The following is a 19,469-nucleotide window of genomic DNA, read 5'->3' as shown; positions in this document are numbered from 1 at the left end:
TCTCACCACCCATCAGAGGGACTGAGCCTTACCTATGTTTTGGCAGCTGCCCACCCCAGCTCCCTGCCTGCGGGGGGGGCTGCATCCAGAGCAGCCCTCTCCCTGGGCAAGGAGCTACCTCACCTGTGTGCAGCTGTTCAATAGAAAATAGAAAAAGTGGCAAAATGTGGCTTAAATCTGCTCCCGCCACAGGCACACATGACTCAAAACTCAGGGAAGCTAATGTCCATATGCTGGAGCCTGCCTCTATGGGAAAGTCTCTCTGCCCCCTCTCTCACAGAGAGGTGAAGAAGGGGGAAAGGAGGGAGTCTTGCTCCCCCTCCCCTGCTGCAGCTGTGTAGAAAAAGGAGGCAAGGGACACGGCGCCAGGGCGCGAGAGATAGTGTGGGCACGTGGTTGAGTTGCCTAAAGGTTAAGTCACTCTGCTGAGTATAGGTGTCTGTCCCTGCTCCAAAGGTTTCGTGTCGGGTTTGTGCTGTGTGGTCACCAGCAGGAACAACTCCATCTCAAGTGCATTGGAGAAGGCAACGATGACCACCTCCTGCAAGCAGCTGGGGTTTTAGGCCTGTTTGGGGAGGGTGTACCAGCCTGAGCCCTTCAAGGATGTGAGCTGGGGGGAAGTTGGGGTCAGCATCCCAAACATCTCCTCACGATCTCCTCACCTTTGGGAAGGCTGAAGCCTTTCTAGACATAGGAAAGACAGCACATGATTTCTTGGGTGAGTTTAAGGTCAAAAAAGAGCACAATCCTGAAGCCGAGTGATCTCAAGGATAAGAAGCTGAATAAGACTTTTCTATTCCATTTACGTCTTGTCCCTTTCTTGAATATAGCCCTGAGCCCCTTTACAAAGGGTGCAAGGAGGTCCTGATGCCTGGAGGCCTGTCCTTTCTGAAGACTTTTTTTTTCCCCAAAGAGAAACACAAAAACAAGGTACCACACTGAAGGCCAGATGGTTTACAGTGTGAATTCGGACCATATGGAAAGCCCCCCACTCAGGCAACAGGTCCTAAAGTTCATCTAGACCTGTGGTAAACACCCATGATCCAGAGGCATGATAAGAGCTTTGCACATCTCTTGGCACCCATTTTAAAGCTTCTCTCTTTTTAAGACACGCTGCAAATGCTTTAACTACCAGGTACATCCCTACAGGGAGGGGGAAAAGTCATAGCAAAAATAGGAAATATGCCAGTCTTAAAGGGCATGAAAATCCCTTCCACTTCCTTAAAATGTGTAAGAGAGAGAAATGGTGCAAGATACTGCTCCCCTTTCTTTTGCAAAACCAGACCTGACCAATTTCTGCCAGAACGGCAGCGGCATGCCGTTGAGCTGGGCGCAGCGCTCTTTGCCAAAATCAATAGGGAGCTCTGTGCCAGATCAATGCTCCGATGTGGCTGGCAGCCGGGCAGCGGGCAGGAACCCATTTCCATGTGAGTCACCTACGAGACTGCAGGTGCTGGAGGCCTATGGAAAGTTGAATCCTAGCCACTAACAGCTAATGTAATCATGTTGCTTGCTCAGATCTCCTGCTGATAAACGCACCCAGTTACTCCTAACTGTCTCCCTTACAAAATAACACCTCCCAGGACACCTACCTCTTCAATAGTTTTTAACCACGCTGCAGCTGCACAAGAAAATCCATTCATCAATTATAAATCAATTGAGGAAGAGAAATCTGCAGCTCGCTTGATTGCCCTTGTTGTCCCTGCAACTCACTGATCCAGCTACAGAAACTTTCCAGCCTGCCAGGTCTGTTTACTTATTTATTTATCGTATCATTATTATTATTATTATTTATTAATTAATATTAATAATAATTATTATTATTCAGAGCCTGAATGGCTCATTCCTTCCTTTATAGAAAATAACACTGCAGCAGTAATCTGTCCGCAGAGCAATCTTCCCTCTGGTGGGAGAGAGGAAGAGAGAAAGGGAGCAAGAGAGAAAGAGAGAGGAAAAAGAAAGACAGTGATTGTATTCCACAACAGGCATGCAAGTATGGTGGGCCAGATGCAACCGCAGTCTCTAGCTACAGCCCTCCTGCTCTGATTGCAGGGGACTTCTTTAAATAGGTAGCTATTCCCCGAGAAAGAGCTCTGCTCCTCCTCTCCTGTTTACGCTGTCAATTCCCAGCCCTCTGCTTCCAAGCAAAGATTTGCATTATGCGAGGCTGCTTTTGGCAAGTAAAGCGTTTGCAAAAGTTTACTTCAGAGAGAAGGATTAGGCGGGCTTATTGCTCGACGGTGAAAAAACGCAACTGCCTGGATAAGGGGGAGTGAAGGCAGGCTGGAAATGTTAGAAAAACTGGAAAGGACTTCGGGAAATTTTATCCACTCTCTGAGAAACATAGCTGCATTTACGATCATTGGGAACGGGGCAGGGGAATTACTATATCACAGGATAATAATAATAATAATAATAATAATAATAATAATAATAATAATAATAATAATAATAATAATAATAATACAACTCCGTGGGGGAAGGAGATTTTTTACCGTCCCCTGCTGAAGCAGTCTTGCAGATATTTTTCTCCTTTATTAAACTCATCATTGTAAATATCACAGTATGCTAGTATTTCTGGAGCTGAACGAGTAGCAGGACAACTGGATATTTTCCTTTTTTTTTTGGTGTTGAGTGTTCCGAGGTGACTAAATTTGCCTTGTTGAGCCTTGTAAAATCCTGACTTAATCATGTAAACTTCTGTGTAAGCAAAATAGACGAAACTTCAAAGGGTCAAAACCCCTTTAGGGATTTGCAAGGAGACGCCAGCAATAGATCCTAATCTGCCTCCAGAATCCTGGCTGTATTTGTCCAAGGAACTGGTACCAGCAAACTCTCGAAGGTAGAGATAGTGGGTTGATTCAGCCTTTATCCCCTTAGAGAGTATTGGCTTTGTGAGGCTCTAGGCAGCGCTTCAACGCCAGGGGATCTTGCCCAAACCCTCTAAAAATGAAGTACAGGAGTAATTTGAGATAATGACTTTGTAACAGGCTTGGGCAGACCTTGGACAGAAGAAGTGAGAGATGTTATCACCCCAGCATTCCTCTTAAAATGCAGTTTTTCCCCCTGCTATTCCCAGTTAGTCAAAGCTACATTAACATTCCATCCAGGGCTGCTAAACAGAATCTTAATTAGTCCTGATACTCTTGTGCAAGGGGTTTATTCATTGCACTCTTAACTAATGGTTGCTGTCAGAGTATTTTTTTTCTTCTTTGGGTTCTTTGGGGATATCGTGTTCTGCTGCAAAGCATGACAGAAATGTAATGTGTATGCAAAAAAAAAAAAAAAAAAAAAAAAGCTTGCAGATCTGAAATCTTGAGACTGAGGCTGACTCCAGCCTTGTCTAATGGTGAGACATTATTAGGACTAATGAGAATAACTTCACCAACAGAAATATCCCTGCATCTTGTTTATCTTAAATTTTAATGGTACACGCTCTCTCGCTCTTTTTTGTTCCCCCGTGACAGAAAACATTACAAACTTGTTAGTGTTTTGAAGCAGTTCACGCAACTCCCACTAAATTTGCAGCCCTCTGTATTTTACATTAGCCACCCGTGGCTCGGTATTTAATGAGAGAGTCTGTAGGTGGAGAAGAATTAACAAGTTACTAAACGGCCGGTTGCTCCGGCAGGACCTTTCCCTCGGCATTCTATCGTGTTTATAACCCGCCTTTGCAGTCATTCCTCCCTCTGCCCCTTGCTCGGACACGCACACGCACACACACACACCCGTTTCTGGTTTACACGCACACGCGGGTCTCTCTCCGCAGCTCGCCGACTCGGACCGGCTCCGGTGTCAGCAAAGGGGAAACTTAGGCGCCCGTTAAGTGCTACGTACACACGTGTCATTTGATGTGAGCATCCCTCAAGGTTATTTGTGGCTCGGGGCTGAATCGTGACAATGAACAGCCACGACACACGCCACTAAAAAAAATGGAGAAGCGTGGCAGGGGCGCCTCGCCATCCGTGCTGAACTGAAGCGGCTGTTGCGTTTATCAGCCGCGGCAGAAGTCGTTATTTGCCTGTAAATCTACGTTCAGCTACACCGATCTCGGAAACAGATTTGTAAGACTATAAATTACCGTTCCTTTCCTTCGGGTTGGCGGAAGGAAATGAAGGGGGGGGGGGGGGGGGGGAAGAAGAGAGAGAGAAAGGTGTTTTTTGGAAATAGGAGGTCCATGTTACTTAGCTGCTGCTCACCCCTATTAAAAACTCCTTCCCATAAGCTTGCGTAACATTGATTACTCACAAAGAGTTCACAATAACTATCATGTAGCTAAACTAATTGAGACAATCATGCTAAGTTATAGTCAGTCTAAAAGGTACCATTGATGTGGTAATGCCTATAGAAAGTCAGACATGCGACTCACTACCATTTAATTGCTCCTTTAAACCTGTTATTACAATGTTAACTGGCTTAAGTATATATTGCTGCCTTTTATTGCCTTGATGTGACAAATTAAAACATACACTCTGGAAGCGGCATTCATTTGCGGACGGAGTTGCAGGAAAAAGGGAGCCGGGCGATGTCAAACCTGTCAGGATGAATTAATTTTAAAACTTGCATTTTGCACTGCAATTCCCACTGCAGTTTTGTTGCACGGAAGAAACATTTTATATATAAAACATATGACCATTACATATAACATTATAAACACGTATTCCATCTCACGCAGATCTGCCGTAACATCAGCCCCAGCGCGCTAAAAACGAAAAGTCTTTTTAGCTCCGAGACCTCGCCTGACGCTAAATTAAGTGGAGGTCTGGAGGAAAGCGGGGGGGAGGTGGGCAGGGGGCAACGATGGAGTTTCTACCTCGGCTCAGCGCCACACGCGTGTATGGGGGAGTGGAGGGGGGGCTTTTCAGTGGTTACCTCGCCTTTGGCTGCCAGCTCCCAGGCCCGGGGAGGAGGCGGTCACCCACGCCCCAAGACCCGCGAGCAAGGCGGCAGCCACAGTCCCTGCGGGCTGCCCTTCTTGCTGCTCTTCTTCACGATGAGGATCTGCCGAGCTCCCGCAAGGAGGGAGGAAAAAAAAAAGTAATAATAATTTCTTGCTTCCCCATCCCCAGGGCTGAGCCGGGTTCGGGGTCGTTTAAACGCGCAGGGCTGCGCCTCTGCCGCTCCGAGGAGCGGAGCCGAGCCCAGCCCCGCGCTGCGCTGCGCTGCGCCGCGCCGCTCCCCCGCAGCCCCCCGCGCATCCTACGCGGGCTGGGCGGGGGACTTCGCGGGCTCCGGGTAAAGCACTCCCTCCCCTTCCCCGTGCCATGGTGAAGGCATCGAGGACTCCCCAAACGAGAAATACTCAGCTCCTTCCTTCCCCTTCCCTCTTTTTTTCTTTTCTTTCTCCTCTGCTCGCGAAAAGATGTCAGGGGGTTAAAATGTCCTGCTCGCCCTCGCCCTTGATCTCGGGGAGAGAGGTAAGAGTTGCTGGCACCTTTATGGGACTCAGACCTGCTGCGGCTGCGGGAAGCGTCGGCCTCCGCTAACTTTGATCGGCCTTATTCATCCCAGCTGCGCTCTATTTGTTTGTAATTTCGCCCTTTTCCTCCCAGAATCGTTATTTATGGTCTGAAAAGTGAAACGCGCCGCGATTTGCCTTTACATGGACTCGTCTGCAAACGGGGGGAGACATCTCCCTCCTTCCCCCCACTCCACTCCGCCAGGGGGGTTGCCAAAAGAGAGGGAAAAAAACCTGTCTCAATCATTATCAAATCAGCTTTGAATTCATTACTCCAGAGCATTAACTAATTACCAGATCAGAGAGAAGAAAAAATAAATATTCCTTTAAATAACTGAAGGTAATTATAACCCTGTTGTTGACACTAACGATTAATAATTGATCAGAAGTTATACACAATAAATTGTCAATTTATCTCGCTATAAAAATGCACATACTTATTATTTTTTTCATGGGCGATTTTTAGAGCCCGGGCACCGACAGTATCCACACAGCCACCGTACGAGGAGCAGTACAATTTTCTCTTTTTTTTTTTTTTTTTCCCTCCACATATTCGGGAGTATTTTGAAATCCCCCGTCACGGGTGACACAAGCCCGGGTGGAGCAGAAGTGACTTTCGCCGCCGGCCTGCGCTCCTGCCTTTCCGAGGAGGGCTGGGCCCGGGTGACCGGACCGTGTCCCCCCCCCCTCTCCCGGCCCTTTCCTTTGGAGTCCCCAAATCCCGAAAGGAGTAAAGTTAACGAGTGGCCGCCCCCGAGGCAGAGCGACCGAGTCCCTCCGTCCCTTACTTTTGCTCAGGGAAAATGCGGCCGGCTCGGCCCGGATTGGATGTGAAATGGTGACATTCCCCCGTGAGTCACGGCTGGGAGGAGGCGAGGGGGGGACACGGGTCCAGATTGCGGGAGCCCGGCTGTCACCTCGGCCAGGGCGCTTACAGGTAAAACGCGCCTCCAGAGCCCGCCTGCCTCCAGATCCCTGCAGCTCCGAGCCACCTCTCCGCCAGCGTGTGCCCCGCCGATCGCGCTTTCCCTCGGTAGTTTTAATAAAGACTCTGCTTCAGAGGCGCCGAGTAATAATCAGGGATTAGATGCATGGGTGCTTTGAATATTCACCGTGGATCCCTTTGTTTCTTAACTTTTTTTTTTTTTTTTAACCCCGCTTTTATTTCTTTAGAAGCAGGAAACATACCTAAGTTATTAGTTACTGGATTAAAAACAAAGGGGTGAACATCATATTACTTAATGTGCAGCATTACTGTTAATAACAATATTTTTACCGTCATTATTCAATTCCTACAATGGAAAGGCTCTTTTCGACTAAGTAGATCGTAAGAAGTTTGCTCAAGCACCCGAGAAATGTCTGAATGCAGAAGGCAACGAATCGACCTATAAGTAAATTCCGCCTTTTTTTTTTTTCTTTTCTTTTTTTGCAAAAGTTAATAAGCAATAAAATCCTCCCGGTATTGATTACATCCCTGCCACGGTTCCTCAGCGGCGCGGTGCGTCTGAACCGCCTTTAAGTGAGATGTAACATGTGACGGAGGCAGAAACTTCCAGTGACGAGAGGTTTGGCAGTTTTTTTCCCGTGAGGTTGGGCACGGAGGGGCCGCGACGGAGCGGTCAGGGCCGGGCTGCTCCGCCCCGCTCCGGGCCGCCCGGCCCCGGCCCCGGGCCGCTCCCCGTCCTCGCAGCGGGGCTGCCGGCCCCCCCTGTCGGGAGGTAATTGATGGCTCATTAGGGAAGTGGGTGCCGCCAGGTAGGGCTAAATCAGACGGTGCACCTTGCAATTTGTTTCTTTACCTGAAAATCACCCTTCACCCCAAAACCTGGAAGACCTCCTCCGCATGTGGACGTTTGGGAAGGCAGTCCTCTTTTTCTGTTGTTGGGGTTTTTTTGTTACTTTTTTTTTTCCTGCAATCTCCCTCTCCCTACGGGGGCTAAGCACGTCGGTGCCCAAGATGCAAATGGCAGGGGAGAGAAACGCAGACGCCCATTGCGCTTTATATTAACTTATTTCCCCTTCGCCGGGCCCGTTCCCCTCCAGCAGCGAGCTGGTGTGCAGGAGCAATTCCCGCGTGCGTCTGTCTGTCTGTCTGTCTGTCCGCTGCTGGCCTGGGCTGCGTGTTACCTCCGTCCCCATCCCTTCCCCCAGTCTCCCACCAAACAAAGGTGGGCGACGCTTTTTTTCCGCTCTCAAAGGCAGTTGGTGAGCAGCTTTCCTGAAACAATAACTCTCTTATTGAGAACAAATGTTGACATTTGCAGGGAGCGAGGAAAAAAGCAGCCCAGGAAGTGCAAAGTGGAAAGCGACCCTCTTCCTATTTGACGACAGCGCCAATTCCTCCGGGATCCCACCTGAGATTAAAGCCTGAATTTCAATAAATCAGCTCTAATGAAACCTCTGGCCCCGAAGAGGGGAGGGTTTGTCTTTCCCGCTCCGAAACGAGCACGGAAAAGAGGGGAGGGGGTGGGGGAAGAGGGAGTAAATATAGAAAAGGGTGTGAGATTTGAATCCCAGCGGGTTGATTAGCATCGTTATGAAATAAACCCTACACAAAGTGATGTATTTTATCGTTCATGCCTCTTTCTTGCTATACTGAAATAATCACATTGTTTGTGCCAACAATCTTGCAAGGCTACACTTTCCTCCTGCTTTCAATTTTGATTATTAAATCTCGAATGGGGTTGAATATGCAGTTCTTGCCCATTAATTTCTTGTTTAAAAAATAAGTTTATTTGCCAAATCATTTGGGTGTCGCCCATCTGCCTCCATGAAGCATTCATGAATTTCTCAGACGATGAGAAGTCCATTGGGTTTTACATACATAGTGAAGACTTAAAAGCGAGTTTTCCAAGTCTTTCTACTTTTCTTTCCAGAAAGAAATCCAGGTCTAAATACTAGCAAGGGTGGGTAAATTATGGAAATCTTTTATAAGTCTTTGGGCGTATAAACATCAAAGGAATGTCGTTAGCCTTTTTTAATCTCTGCTACAGCTTTTGGTTTTTACCAACTGAAATGTACACGTTGTGTCCAACAGAGACCTGGAACATAAAACGTCAGTGGTGGGGGGCAATGGAGTAGGAGCAAGAGTGGGGAAAAGAAAGTTCAGGCGTCTCCCCTGACATAAAAAGTCACTCCGTACAATCTTCCTAAAGTGCACAGTAAAGACGGTCGAGGATGATTACAGTAAATATTTGCATCTACATCCTATGCTAAATTGGAGGAAAAAAACTGGGTTACTTCTTAGCTGTTTGTCTAATTGTACTACACACTGCACGCAGATACCATTGCCTTTTACCTCAATGAAAAACGGGATGTTACAGGAGCAAAGCAGCATCATTCTACAAACAACATAAGAAGATGAGTAGGCCTCCAGCTGCAAAGATCGTCAGCGTTTTATATTTAGCTAGATGGATCCCAGAGTTTTCCAGAATTACAATATTAATTTCTGCCCTATCAGCTGAAAACCACATGCATTTTCTCAATCAGTTGGATGTCTTCATAGGGGTAAAATACGAAGGGGGGGGGGGGGTGTGGGGTGTGTGCAGGGGAAGATGGATCATGGGAATTGTGTGTATGTATTTAAGAAAAACAGCTTCCTTTCCCCCTGTTTAATATCATCACAACATATTTCCTGACTCCAGACTAGCACAGCTCTTTATCCAGTTAACATTCCCAAGGCTGATGCCTGAAGTATCTAAGATCACTTTCAAATGCCCTTTCTAACAAGACCTGAGCAAGAGGCCACTAATTTTCACTGAACAAAAAGCCACTGGAGAGAGATCCGTTTGTCAATATCAACTGGTCCAGCAATTTCCCATCTTCAGACACATCGGCCTATCTGAGCTGGCAGATGTTTAGACAAGATTTTATAAATTGTTCAATATCAGATCATAATGAACCCCAACTGACCATTCCAAAGCAGCTAAAAGCATTCAGGATCTCCCCTGCTGGGACCTAATAATGCTCTCGCGCTGGAACATTATTAATCATGGAATAAAATAGATGAGCCTCTTGAAAAATAAGTGTATGATTGATTAAAGGGCAATCTAAGAAGCTATTATTCTTGTTTTATAACCGTAAGTTATATTCACTCAATTTATCTTTGGGGGAAATAAATGATTGTTCGTTTCTTTTCTGAAATTATATTCTATCAGGATTCCCATTATTTTACTAAAAATTAAAATGATTAGTTAGCTGATTTTATGAGCCCAATCAAAGTGGATTTCCAACGTGACTGTAAAGATATGGTTTACTGATATAAAGAAAAAGAGGGCAAATCATAAAAAACAAGAATTGGACTTTTTAATCTTTTTTTGGTTGTTTTGCTTTTGCATATTTTAGCCAGAAGCAGAAACAAAGAAAGAGAAATAAGCTGTAGCTGATTATGATTCTTTTTTTTTTTTTTCCTAGAAATGGTGGATTGAAAGAATGTTAACTCAAATAAAGAGCTACTTCACACCCAGCATAAATAGTTTATAAGAAACATGCATGTATTCACATCACTCTCTCTACGCATATGCATGTATATATACAAATACGTATTTGCACACATGTGTGTATTTAAAGCTTAAGTATAACGGAACAACCCAGAAGGAATTAATTTATGCAAAGCATATCTTTTGCAACACATTTAAATTGCTTACTCATTTTATGGTCTAAGCTCTACTACTGAAATTACAACTTTCGTCATTTTCTAAATAATAGATTATTATTTTGAGGGAAATGAACGAAAAACACCATATTGTTGCAGACTAGTCTGTTTTTATTTACAATTAGAGATATAAATTAGTAAAGAATTCTCATTAAACAACCAAAGATTGTATAACCATCAACGTTTCAAATAAAAACCAGGCAAAATTTATTTACAAAAAGTTCAGATTCCATTGCAATACAACTTGCATAAATTACTAGAAGCTTTATATCATTACAAAAATAAATATCAAATTTGTTTCCACTTTGTAAGGACTCAAGTTCTCCAATCACGTCTTTATTATCTCTACTGTATACATCTTTTACAAATAAATTTTACAATAAATCCTATCACACCTATCGAATATATACCGTGGCAATGAAGTGATCAATTCAAGATATCCTGAGAAAAACAGATCTGTTTTCAAAAGTCACACATACATTGGGGAAACTATACTATACCAGCAAACTCACATATGTCCAACAAAATTCTGGTTTAATAATTAGAGTCTGAAGATTTAATAGTGCTCTGTGGTCTTCTTTTATACAGTGGCACAAGATGTGATCCGGATTTAGAGATTTGTTATATATATTAGCTCGGGGAGAGATGATGGCTTGCTGACTTTTTTCAAAGCAATTGTGACACCTACCTGTGGACCAAGGAAAAAACCAGATCATCCAAAAATCCTTCAATTACACACTAACACCATTAAACTGAAAAAAAAAGGAAGTCAGGCGAAATTCTTACTCGTCTAATTTCTTCCAACAAAAGAATTAGTTGAAAAAATAGCGGCAAGGCGATTTTTTTGTTGTTTATTTAGCCCCCAGTAGCGGAGGTATTGAGTGCCGTTGCTAGCCAGGCAAGAGGCAATTCACAGATAACATCCCCTGCTTAAGATGCATGTCGATCCCTAATAATTGTCCCTTTTTCTTTTAAATACAGGGTCGCTGCGTGAAGCCTCACTCGGAATGTACAATTTTAGCACTGCCACGTGAGCACAAGCACCTTATTTTTCAACAACGATACCTTCAAAAATATTTTTTTCTAAAGCTTGCTTTCCGTAACATTTAAATAGTCCTTACGGCTTTGCCTTACACAAGCGAAGAGTATGCAAGGTGAGGGAACTGTCTAACCTGGCTTTAAAATGAAGACAAACCCGAGAAAGAAAAGCCGTAATGAGAGGTTTTTTAAAAAAAACAAAAACAAAAACCAAAAACAAGCAAACAAAAAACAGCAGAAAAGAGTGTCTTACTTCGTAATCAGACTTTTAAGTAATGAAGCAAGAAATTAACGTTCAGCAAGTCTAGAACTGTGCAGCGTGTCTTAGACCTGATGCCAAATGATCAGTGTAATAGAAAACGTTCTCACTTACTTGCATTGCTGTGTGATTGCACTTCTATAGGTATGGTTGTACTCCTACTGTGCAGACTTCGGTGGGATCTGTCAAAATATAACCGTCAGTTAGTCACAGGACACAGCCAGCTAACTAGATTATACAGCGGGTGGAGGTCCCAGCCCTCACTCGCGCAGAATTCCTAGCTGGGTCGTTTAAAAGGCTGGCCCATATTTTATAATTGCCCGTATCTCGAGTATTTTGTTAGAATGAGCTGATATTTCTATTAGTGCAAAACTTTTTTTGGGGGAAAAAAAAAAGAAAAAACAGTTAAAATTGTCACGGTCCACGTAATTTCACGTCCAAGGTCAGCAATTATCTGAACCCAAAGCTGCAAAAACCGTGAGAATACTGGAAACAAAGAAAGCAAAACCAGTTTGTCGGGGGAAAAAAAAAATACGGGCAATGACACCAGTGCTCTCTGGATATCTTTGTGTGTAGTTTTCCATCTAAAAACGACTTTTAAAAGCTGCCTCTGCAGCCTGTGAGACTGATCTGAAAGTCGTCTTTTACATTTCTTCTCTCGGTTGTTAGAGGCAGGTATCGATACGACGGCGACATGCCGTTTTTAATCCCCAGATTACACTATTGCCCATCTTCACTCGGCGGTGGTGGCGGTGACAGTGCCCTCACTGTTTTCTCCAGAGAAGGTTTCAGTATTTACAGCATATAAAGGACTTGCACGGGTCGGGGAAGGAGGGCGAGGGGGAAGGGGGAAGAAAGCGGCAAAACCAAGTAACCTACCTTTCTTAGAGTCATAACTAGAGGGCCTGTAATGTTGTTCTAGCTGGTTAGTGATCGTTTTCAAAGAGTCACTGCTCTGCTTGTGGACAGAGCTGGCATTTAGGACAGTCTGACTTAGTCCCTCGTTTGAAGCCACTGCTGCGGAGTTGTATCTCAGGATTCCCTGGCTCTGGAGAGCGTTGAAGTTCCCATAGTTTGTATAATTGCTATAAAAAGGTGAGGTGTAATAAATATGCCTCCCCAGGAGGGAGGAGGGCGAGTAGGCAGCGCTGTGCGGGGCGGAGGCGGGGGTGGCCGAGGAGAGCGGCGCAGGCGGGCAGCCCTGGCCCAGGGTCTGGCTCTTGAGGTCCGAGGTGGCGATTTCGGCCAGCGACCAGAGCTTGGGCTTGCTGGCCGGCGTCGGGGGGCCGGGGGAGGCGCGGCCGCCCAGCGCCGCCTTGCTGGCGCTGCGGGCGGCGTCGGCGTGCGGGTGGCCGAGGAGCGGGGCCTCCACGGCCGCCAGCGGCGAGGAGGTGACGGGCTTGGCCGGCGGGTCGCGCTCCCCGCTGCCCTCCTCCTCGATGTCCTCCTCCTCCTCCTCGTCTTCCTCCTCCTCCTCCTCCTCAATGTCCTCGTACTTGTCCTTGCACTCCGAGCCCGACTCGCAGAGGGGGTCGCCCGCTCGGCAGGGCAGCTTCTCGCCGTCCGACTCGGCGGAGCAGGAGTGGTCCGTCAGCGAGTCGACTTGCAAGCTGATCCCTGCGAGGGTCCGCCGGGCACAGAAAGGCAGAGTCAGGGGGGGCGGCAAAAGACAGCGGGCGAGAAGCGAGAACGGCCACCGCCACCGCGGCGAGCAGGGAGACGCTAGCCCCCCCGGCGTTTTCCCTGCAATCCCGTTTCGAGAAGCATCCCTCCCCACGGGCTAGCTCCGCCGCGGCACCCCGCACCGCCCTGCCTGCCCCCTGCTCGGCGCCGCCGCGGCACCTCCGCCCGCCGCCCCCCGCCCGCCCCGGCCGCCGGCACTGCGCGGCGACAAGCGCCCGGAGCAGCCGGAGGCGACGGGACGGGACACGTTTTGGGGTCGCTTTTGTTAAACGCCGCCCCCCCCCCCTTCCCCGCTGCCCCGCTCCCGGGGGGACGCGACGGGGCGGGATGGGGCCACCCCGCCGCGGCCGCGGTCACCCCGCGCCCACCTTCGTCCTCCGCGGAGGTTTCGTTGCTCTCGGGCATCTTCTCGGGACTCTCCTCTTTACTCCTCGCCCCGTCGCCTTCGTCGTCGTCCTCGTCCTCGCTCTTGTTGCGGGGGGCCCAGGTCATCTTGTTCTCCTTCTTGAGCCGCCGGCGGGCGTTGGCGAACCAGGTGGAGACCTGGGTGAGGGTCATCTTGGTGATGATGGCCAGCATGATCTTCTCGCCCTTGGTGGGGTAGGGGTTCTTGCGGTGCTCCTGCAGCCAGGCCTTCAGCGTGGCCGTGGCGTCGCGGGTGGCGTTTTTCCTGTACGCAGGGTCGTTGAGCTGGTAGGGGTAGGCAGGGCTGCCGTACGGGTGGTAGCTGATGGCTCCGGTCATCCCCGTCGTATGGGCGTCGTAAGGGGAGCCCTGGACAGAACAAAACGGTGGGGTTGGCAATTTGTTATTGCTGATAGCCATTAGTAAGTTGTCAAGGCGAGATCGGCGGTTACATTTGTATTTCCCCAGGATGGTGTCTTGTATCCATATTCTATGAGGGGGAGAAGCAGCACCCAAAGGCCATTAAGTTGCGATTCCTCCCCCCCCCCCCCCGCCCTTCCTCCGCCCAGCACACAGACACAGGCACACGCGCTTAAAATCGGCGATGTTTTAATCTTTCTGACTAATTTCAGCTCCTTGTAATTGAATATTTCCCAATATAATTTTTGAACCGCGCAGACATTTTAAAGGCCCTACAGGTAGCGTCTTGATATCTACATTTCTCTCTAAGGTTCAAAAGATGTTTCCTTTTTTGCTATAGAAAATACAACAAAGCCGCCACTTAGCAATTCACTGCACTAATGCATTGCAAATCCAATTTGCAAATCAGAAGATATGCACCGTTTCGAATTGTTCAAATGCGATGTAATTAGCATTTTAATTCGCCCTTTAACGTTTAAATTGCGCTTATTTAAGTCTGCATAATGCACGAAAAGTTAAAGATATCGCTAAGGAACTCGCTAACTTTCAGCACGTCCCTGAATCCCACAGATCGGCGAGTCACAGGCGCACCATCACCCGATATCCCGCACAGTTCACAACCTCGCTGCAACTTCCAGCCACTCGCCTACTGCTTCTCAACAGGAAAAACAAGCAAGCGAGGTCCTCAGATCTTTTATACCACCACGAATAAAGACTGCACGACAATTTATGCACCGTATTTTACAGACAGAAAGCAAGTAGTTTCTCTGTCACTTTGCAGGGAGAGGGAGCTACCCCGCTGCCATCCCCTCCTAGGATCTCGACAGCGGCTCCGGTCTTAAATTCCGGGCACAGGTCTTTGTGTGTACGGACTAGATACGTGTCTGACTCTGTGTGTGTGTTTATAAAATTATATAACCATCTAGACGTGCAGTTTATTTATATAGTTTATGGTTTTATTTCTATAGTTTATGCACTGAATGCACACACAGGCAATTGCAAATGCTCCTTTTAACTAATAAGAAGAAAGTGAAATCCGAAACTGCGGCCACCACAACCATCTTGGGCTTAAGCGAAGCTCACAGATCGCAAACAGATGCTCCTTTTCATTCCTAAATCCAGTTAAACCATTAGCACAAAACACACTGAAAGTAAATAAAACCACACGGGGATAAAGCCCGCAGCGCCTCTGAACACCGACTTAAAAAGAGAGAGGGAAAAAAGAGGGAAAAAAAGAAGGAAAAAAAAAAAGAAGAAATAAAGCCTCCCCTGTCCTACCACAGCGAAAAGAAAAAAGAAAAAGAGAAAGCGGGGGGGGGGGGGGGAATGAAAGCATCCAACCCAACTGACTGAGACGATCCGTATTGCTTTAACCAGGGCGCCCGCACGGCTCCGCGAACGGCGGGGCGAGCCCGTGTCCCAGGCCCGCCGGCACCGCTCTCGGCTGGGGAGCGGAGCGAGGCGGCGCCCCGGCCCCGGCCCCGGCCCCGGCCCCGGCCGCGGCCCCGGCCCGCCGCTCGGCTCGGCTCGGCTCCGCTCCGCCCGGTTCCGCGCGTCTCCGCCGGCCCCGGGCGAGCTGCGAGGCGGCGGCGCGCAGCGCGGTGCGCGGCCGGCGCCGGCAGCGCGGAGGCGGCGGCGGTGCGGATCGGCCGGCTGTGCGGCGCGGTGTCGGGGGCTGATGGCGAGTGTGTGAGGAGAGAGGCTGAAGATGATGAGGATGAGAATGCGGATGCTAATGAAGAAGGAGAGGGTTTCTCTTCGGTAGTTACCATGTAGGAGGGGAATCCCGTGGCGGGGTCTGTGGAGTACTGGAGCGGGCTGGTGAAGCCTGTGGCCGCCGCCTGGGCGGTGAAAGCTGCCGATCCCGGGTAAGGGCTGAACGCCGATCCCGACGAAGACCTGGCCAGCTCCTCGCTCCTGGGGGCCGCCAGCGCCGACGCCCCGTACGCCGGGCAGGAGTACAGAGCCAGCGAGCCGGGGGGCTGGTAGAGGTAACCCTGAGGATAGGACATGGCTTGCGCTGGCGTGCACAGGAGCAGGGAGGGGGCGAGGGTGACCGGCCCTGCTGCTGCCGCTGCTCCTGGCGCTGCTTTCGTGCTCTCCCTCTCCCTCTCTCCCGCCCTCCCTCCCTCCCTCCTTCTCTCTCTCTCTCTCTCTCTCTCTCTCTCTCTCTCTCTCTCCCCCCGGTTGGCTCTGTGCAGTTATGTAGAGAATCAGAATTGTTATATGCTCCCCCCCATGCGCACCCCCTCAGAATAAAAACAAACAGGAGGAAAAAAAAAAAAAAAGAACACCCCCTAAAAAGGGAAAATAAATCGAGCGGTCAGAAATCTAACCGGGAGGGGAAGGACATCTGGGAGAGAAGGAAGAGGAGAGGGTTAATAAAAAGAGAGAGAGAGGGGGGAGAGAGAGAGAAAGGGAGAGAAACAGAAAGGGAGAGGGGGGGAGAGAGAGGGAGAGAGAGAAGCGAGCCCCCGAAATCAGAAAAGTGGCTGCTGCATATGGAGTTCTCCCAGCCAGCTCCCCCAGCGCCTGCGAGCCTGTATTTTGGGGGAAGTATAGAGTCTGAAGTGAAGAGTTGAGGGAAGGAGCACTCGAGTTTCTGAGGGACATTGGAAAACAGAGCTGTCCGTCACCGCCGCTCATCTGCATAGCGCGGCGGGCCCGCCCCCTCCCGCTCCGGCCCCGTCTCCTCCCGCGGCCGGCAGGCAGGCAGGCAAGGAGGCAGCGAAGGCAGGCTTTGTAATGCAAGCCAGCCTCTCCGACTGCGAGCACGCTGCTGAAGCCAAGCGATGATACTGCTCATCAGCTCCTCTCCGGACTCGCGGAGCCATAAATACTCTTTCGCACACTCTCCATTACACCCCCTCTCTCCCTCTTTCTATATCCACGCGGGGAACAAAAAAGAATATGTATTATAAATAGATGCATCCCTTCACACACGCACTCGCCGAAGCGCTATATGCACAGATAACTTAGATGTGTGCATTTGCACGCGTGTGGGTAGCAGGGCCAGGCTCGCTGGAGCTGGGCAGTGTGCAAGGGAAGAGCACTTTGTAAAAGTACTGCCCTATATGGTAGGAAAGAAGAGCAACTGCTCAAAGCAGCACATCCAGGATCGTGCTGTTCCTGGCAGCGAGAGCTTTATAGTTTTATAAGTTGCCACAAACAGTCAAGATCTAGTCATGGAGCGCGTTTGCACATGAAGGGGGAAAAAAAAAATCCTCATCTTTCTTTCATTTCTATTCTTCCTGGTCTGGTGCGTGGGGAAGAGGCCCGGGTGACTCCTTCCGGGGGGCTAGCTGCCTCACCTCCCCCTTCCCCCCTTGTGCAGTTCAGATAAATCTCCTGGAGTACGATCACGATGTAATTAATTTCCCAAATAACGTAATCTTTTCCTCTGCCCCCTCCCTTCGGCCCTGGCCACCATCAGCTTCTAGCCATCGCCGGCTCTGCTCCGGTCCGGATACGGGAGGACGAGGCGAAGGCACCGCTCTTTTCTTCTCAGTGCAAACATAAATAAACACCTATATGTGCGCGTGCATTTTTTTTAGCGATTAGTCTAGAGGGACCCTTCAGAAACTGGCGGTGAACTGCCCGCACTCGAGCTCTGGCCTTTGCCTCCCGGGACGAAGCGCGGTGCCGGCCCGCCGCCCTGCAGCAGCCGGCGGGCCCGTGCCGCCCCCCCACCCCCGGGGCCGTGCCGGGGCTCCCCCCACTCCCTGCCCCGCACTCCCCCCCAGCCCCGGGGCACGGCGTTGTGCCCTGCCCGCCCCAGCGAGCCGCTGCCGGCGGGGCCGAGGCGCGCTAGGCCGCTCCGCGCCTCCTGGCCCGCACCTGCGCCCCGCACCGCCGCCGCTGCCGCCGCCCGGGCGGGGCAGGATCAGGCCGGCAGGTAGGGACGGGGCCGCCGGGGCTGCGGGGCTGGAAGCCACCGCAAGCCACCGCAAGCCACCGCGATTCCCGCAAGCCCTTCATCCGCAACCTGCGCCGGCTTACCAGCCCGGGACGAGCTGAAAAAAATTAGTTTAGGCGCTCAGAAAAAAAGAGGGAAAAAAATGTTCATCAAACCGTGTGTTTTATTTTTCCAACATCTGTGAGTGAGCACCTATCCCGTATTCAACCAAATGAAGTCGCTTGACGTTTACGGCCGACTTCTTCATGGAACACCTCAGGTAATTTCAGTTGGGCAGGATGGAGAAAAGGCGTCTGATGAGGTACGCCGGGGAACCGGCTCGCCACCGACAGGAGGGGAGATGGCAATAGCTGCAGAATTGCGGGTTAGCAGGGCAGCCTATTGTTAATCAATTAAACATGCAGCTAATAAAAAACTACGCTTCGAGAAGCCATTTCAACAGCCTCACGGACACACCGGGGAAAACGCCGTATTGAAACTCTGGCCAAGTATCGGGATGCGTCTACTGTCTGAAGCAATCCGAGCTTTCCATTTTTCTCTTTCTATCTGAATTTTTATTTTTTTCCCTTCCTCTCCTCCTCTTCTGTGAAGCCCACATACCAGTTTACTCCTGCCCCTGCACGCAGCAGTAGAGATCTGGCCACCAGACATACCGGATTAATTCCTATCCAGATCTATCAGTTGGCCTGTGGAAGAGGCAATCCTTAAAAAAGCAGGTGAGGGGGAGGAGGTTAACACCAACAGGTATTTCTTGTCATTAACTCCCGACTTCCTGATAAGAGAGTGATAAACAGCTGGTAAACTCAGTGCAACAGATCACAGAAAAGATGTTTGCTTCCCTGCTTGGTGATTAATGCGCATACATTAAATAAAAATAGAAACTCTAAAAACAAGAGCTTTATATAAAACACATTCATATTTCAGTACTTCTATGGAATAATCGATATCATGCGATTACATCTGAATAGTCAATTCCTGTGTTCCGCAGACCGATTTCTAAGTATATGAGCTCTGCTTCTGAACGGAGCAGCAGCTGGAGAGCTGAGAATGCAAAATTAATTATAACATTATAAAGTCATACATGAATCTCTCTAAGTCAACCTGCATGCCTTGCAAAATGTGCTATACTCTCTGCATTTTTATTTGGGAAGCCAAGTCTGTTCTTTTCCAGCAGGAGTGGTGTAAGTAAGTATTTATCTACACGAATTGATTGCTTTTAGTTCCTTCGCTTTAATAATTAGTGGAACAGTACAGATTGGGAATACAATGGCCGTTGTGTTTACATTATAACAAGGGATTAATGCTATTAAGTGAGTGTTACAGTTGTGACCTGGGAAGAGTACTTAAATAAATACCGTGATCCCAGGAGAATTGATATAATTCAGTTCAGAGTGTGTGTAGATACGCATAGACACACGGACACAGACACACACACGAGAGATACAAATCTCCATACAAATCTGCACGCATATACATATGTTATACACGCTAGGCATACGTGCCCGTCCGTGTAAAACGTAGGTGCTGGCTTTGCCTCCATCTGCACGTCTTTCCTCTATGAAAATACATTTTTTGTGATTTCGGTGGGAGGAATGTTTAAATCAGGAACATTACTCCCCTTCCCCCAAACACAAAG

The 19,469-nt window shown here is 48.8% G+C and overlaps 1 protein-coding gene across 1 annotated transcript; it reads right to left on the bottom strand.

Annotated features, from left to right (window-relative positions):
• Positions 1–10,320: 10,320 nt before the first annotated feature.
• Positions 10,321–16,174, bottom strand: IRX2 (iroquois homeobox 2). Its single transcript, XM_087736607.1, has 5 exons — positions 15,687–16,174; positions 13,461–13,866; positions 12,289–13,026; positions 11,524–11,591; positions 10,321–10,800 (listed from the first exon to the last, which is right to left on the bottom strand). The coding sequence occupies exons 1-4, from the start codon at positions 15,927–15,929 to the stop codon at positions 11,548–11,550; spliced, it is 1,431 nt and encodes a 476-aa protein (XP_087592733.1). The 5' UTR covers positions 15,930–16,174; the 3' UTR covers positions 10,321–10,800; positions 11,524–11,547.
• Positions 16,175–19,469: the final 3,295 nt, after the last annotated feature.

Source organism: Nipponia nippon, unplaced genomic scaffold (genome assembly GCF_047370975.1).
Source record: "Nipponia nippon isolate SJK-2023a ecotype South Korea unplaced genomic scaffold, ASM4737097v1 scaffold_1, whole genome shotgun sequence".
Taxonomy (NCBI): domain Eukaryota; kingdom Metazoa; phylum Chordata; class Aves; order Pelecaniformes; family Threskiornithidae; genus Nipponia; species Nipponia nippon.
The sequence above is the reverse complement of the archived record's forward strand: the minus strand, read 5'-3'. Positions and strand labels throughout refer to the sequence as shown.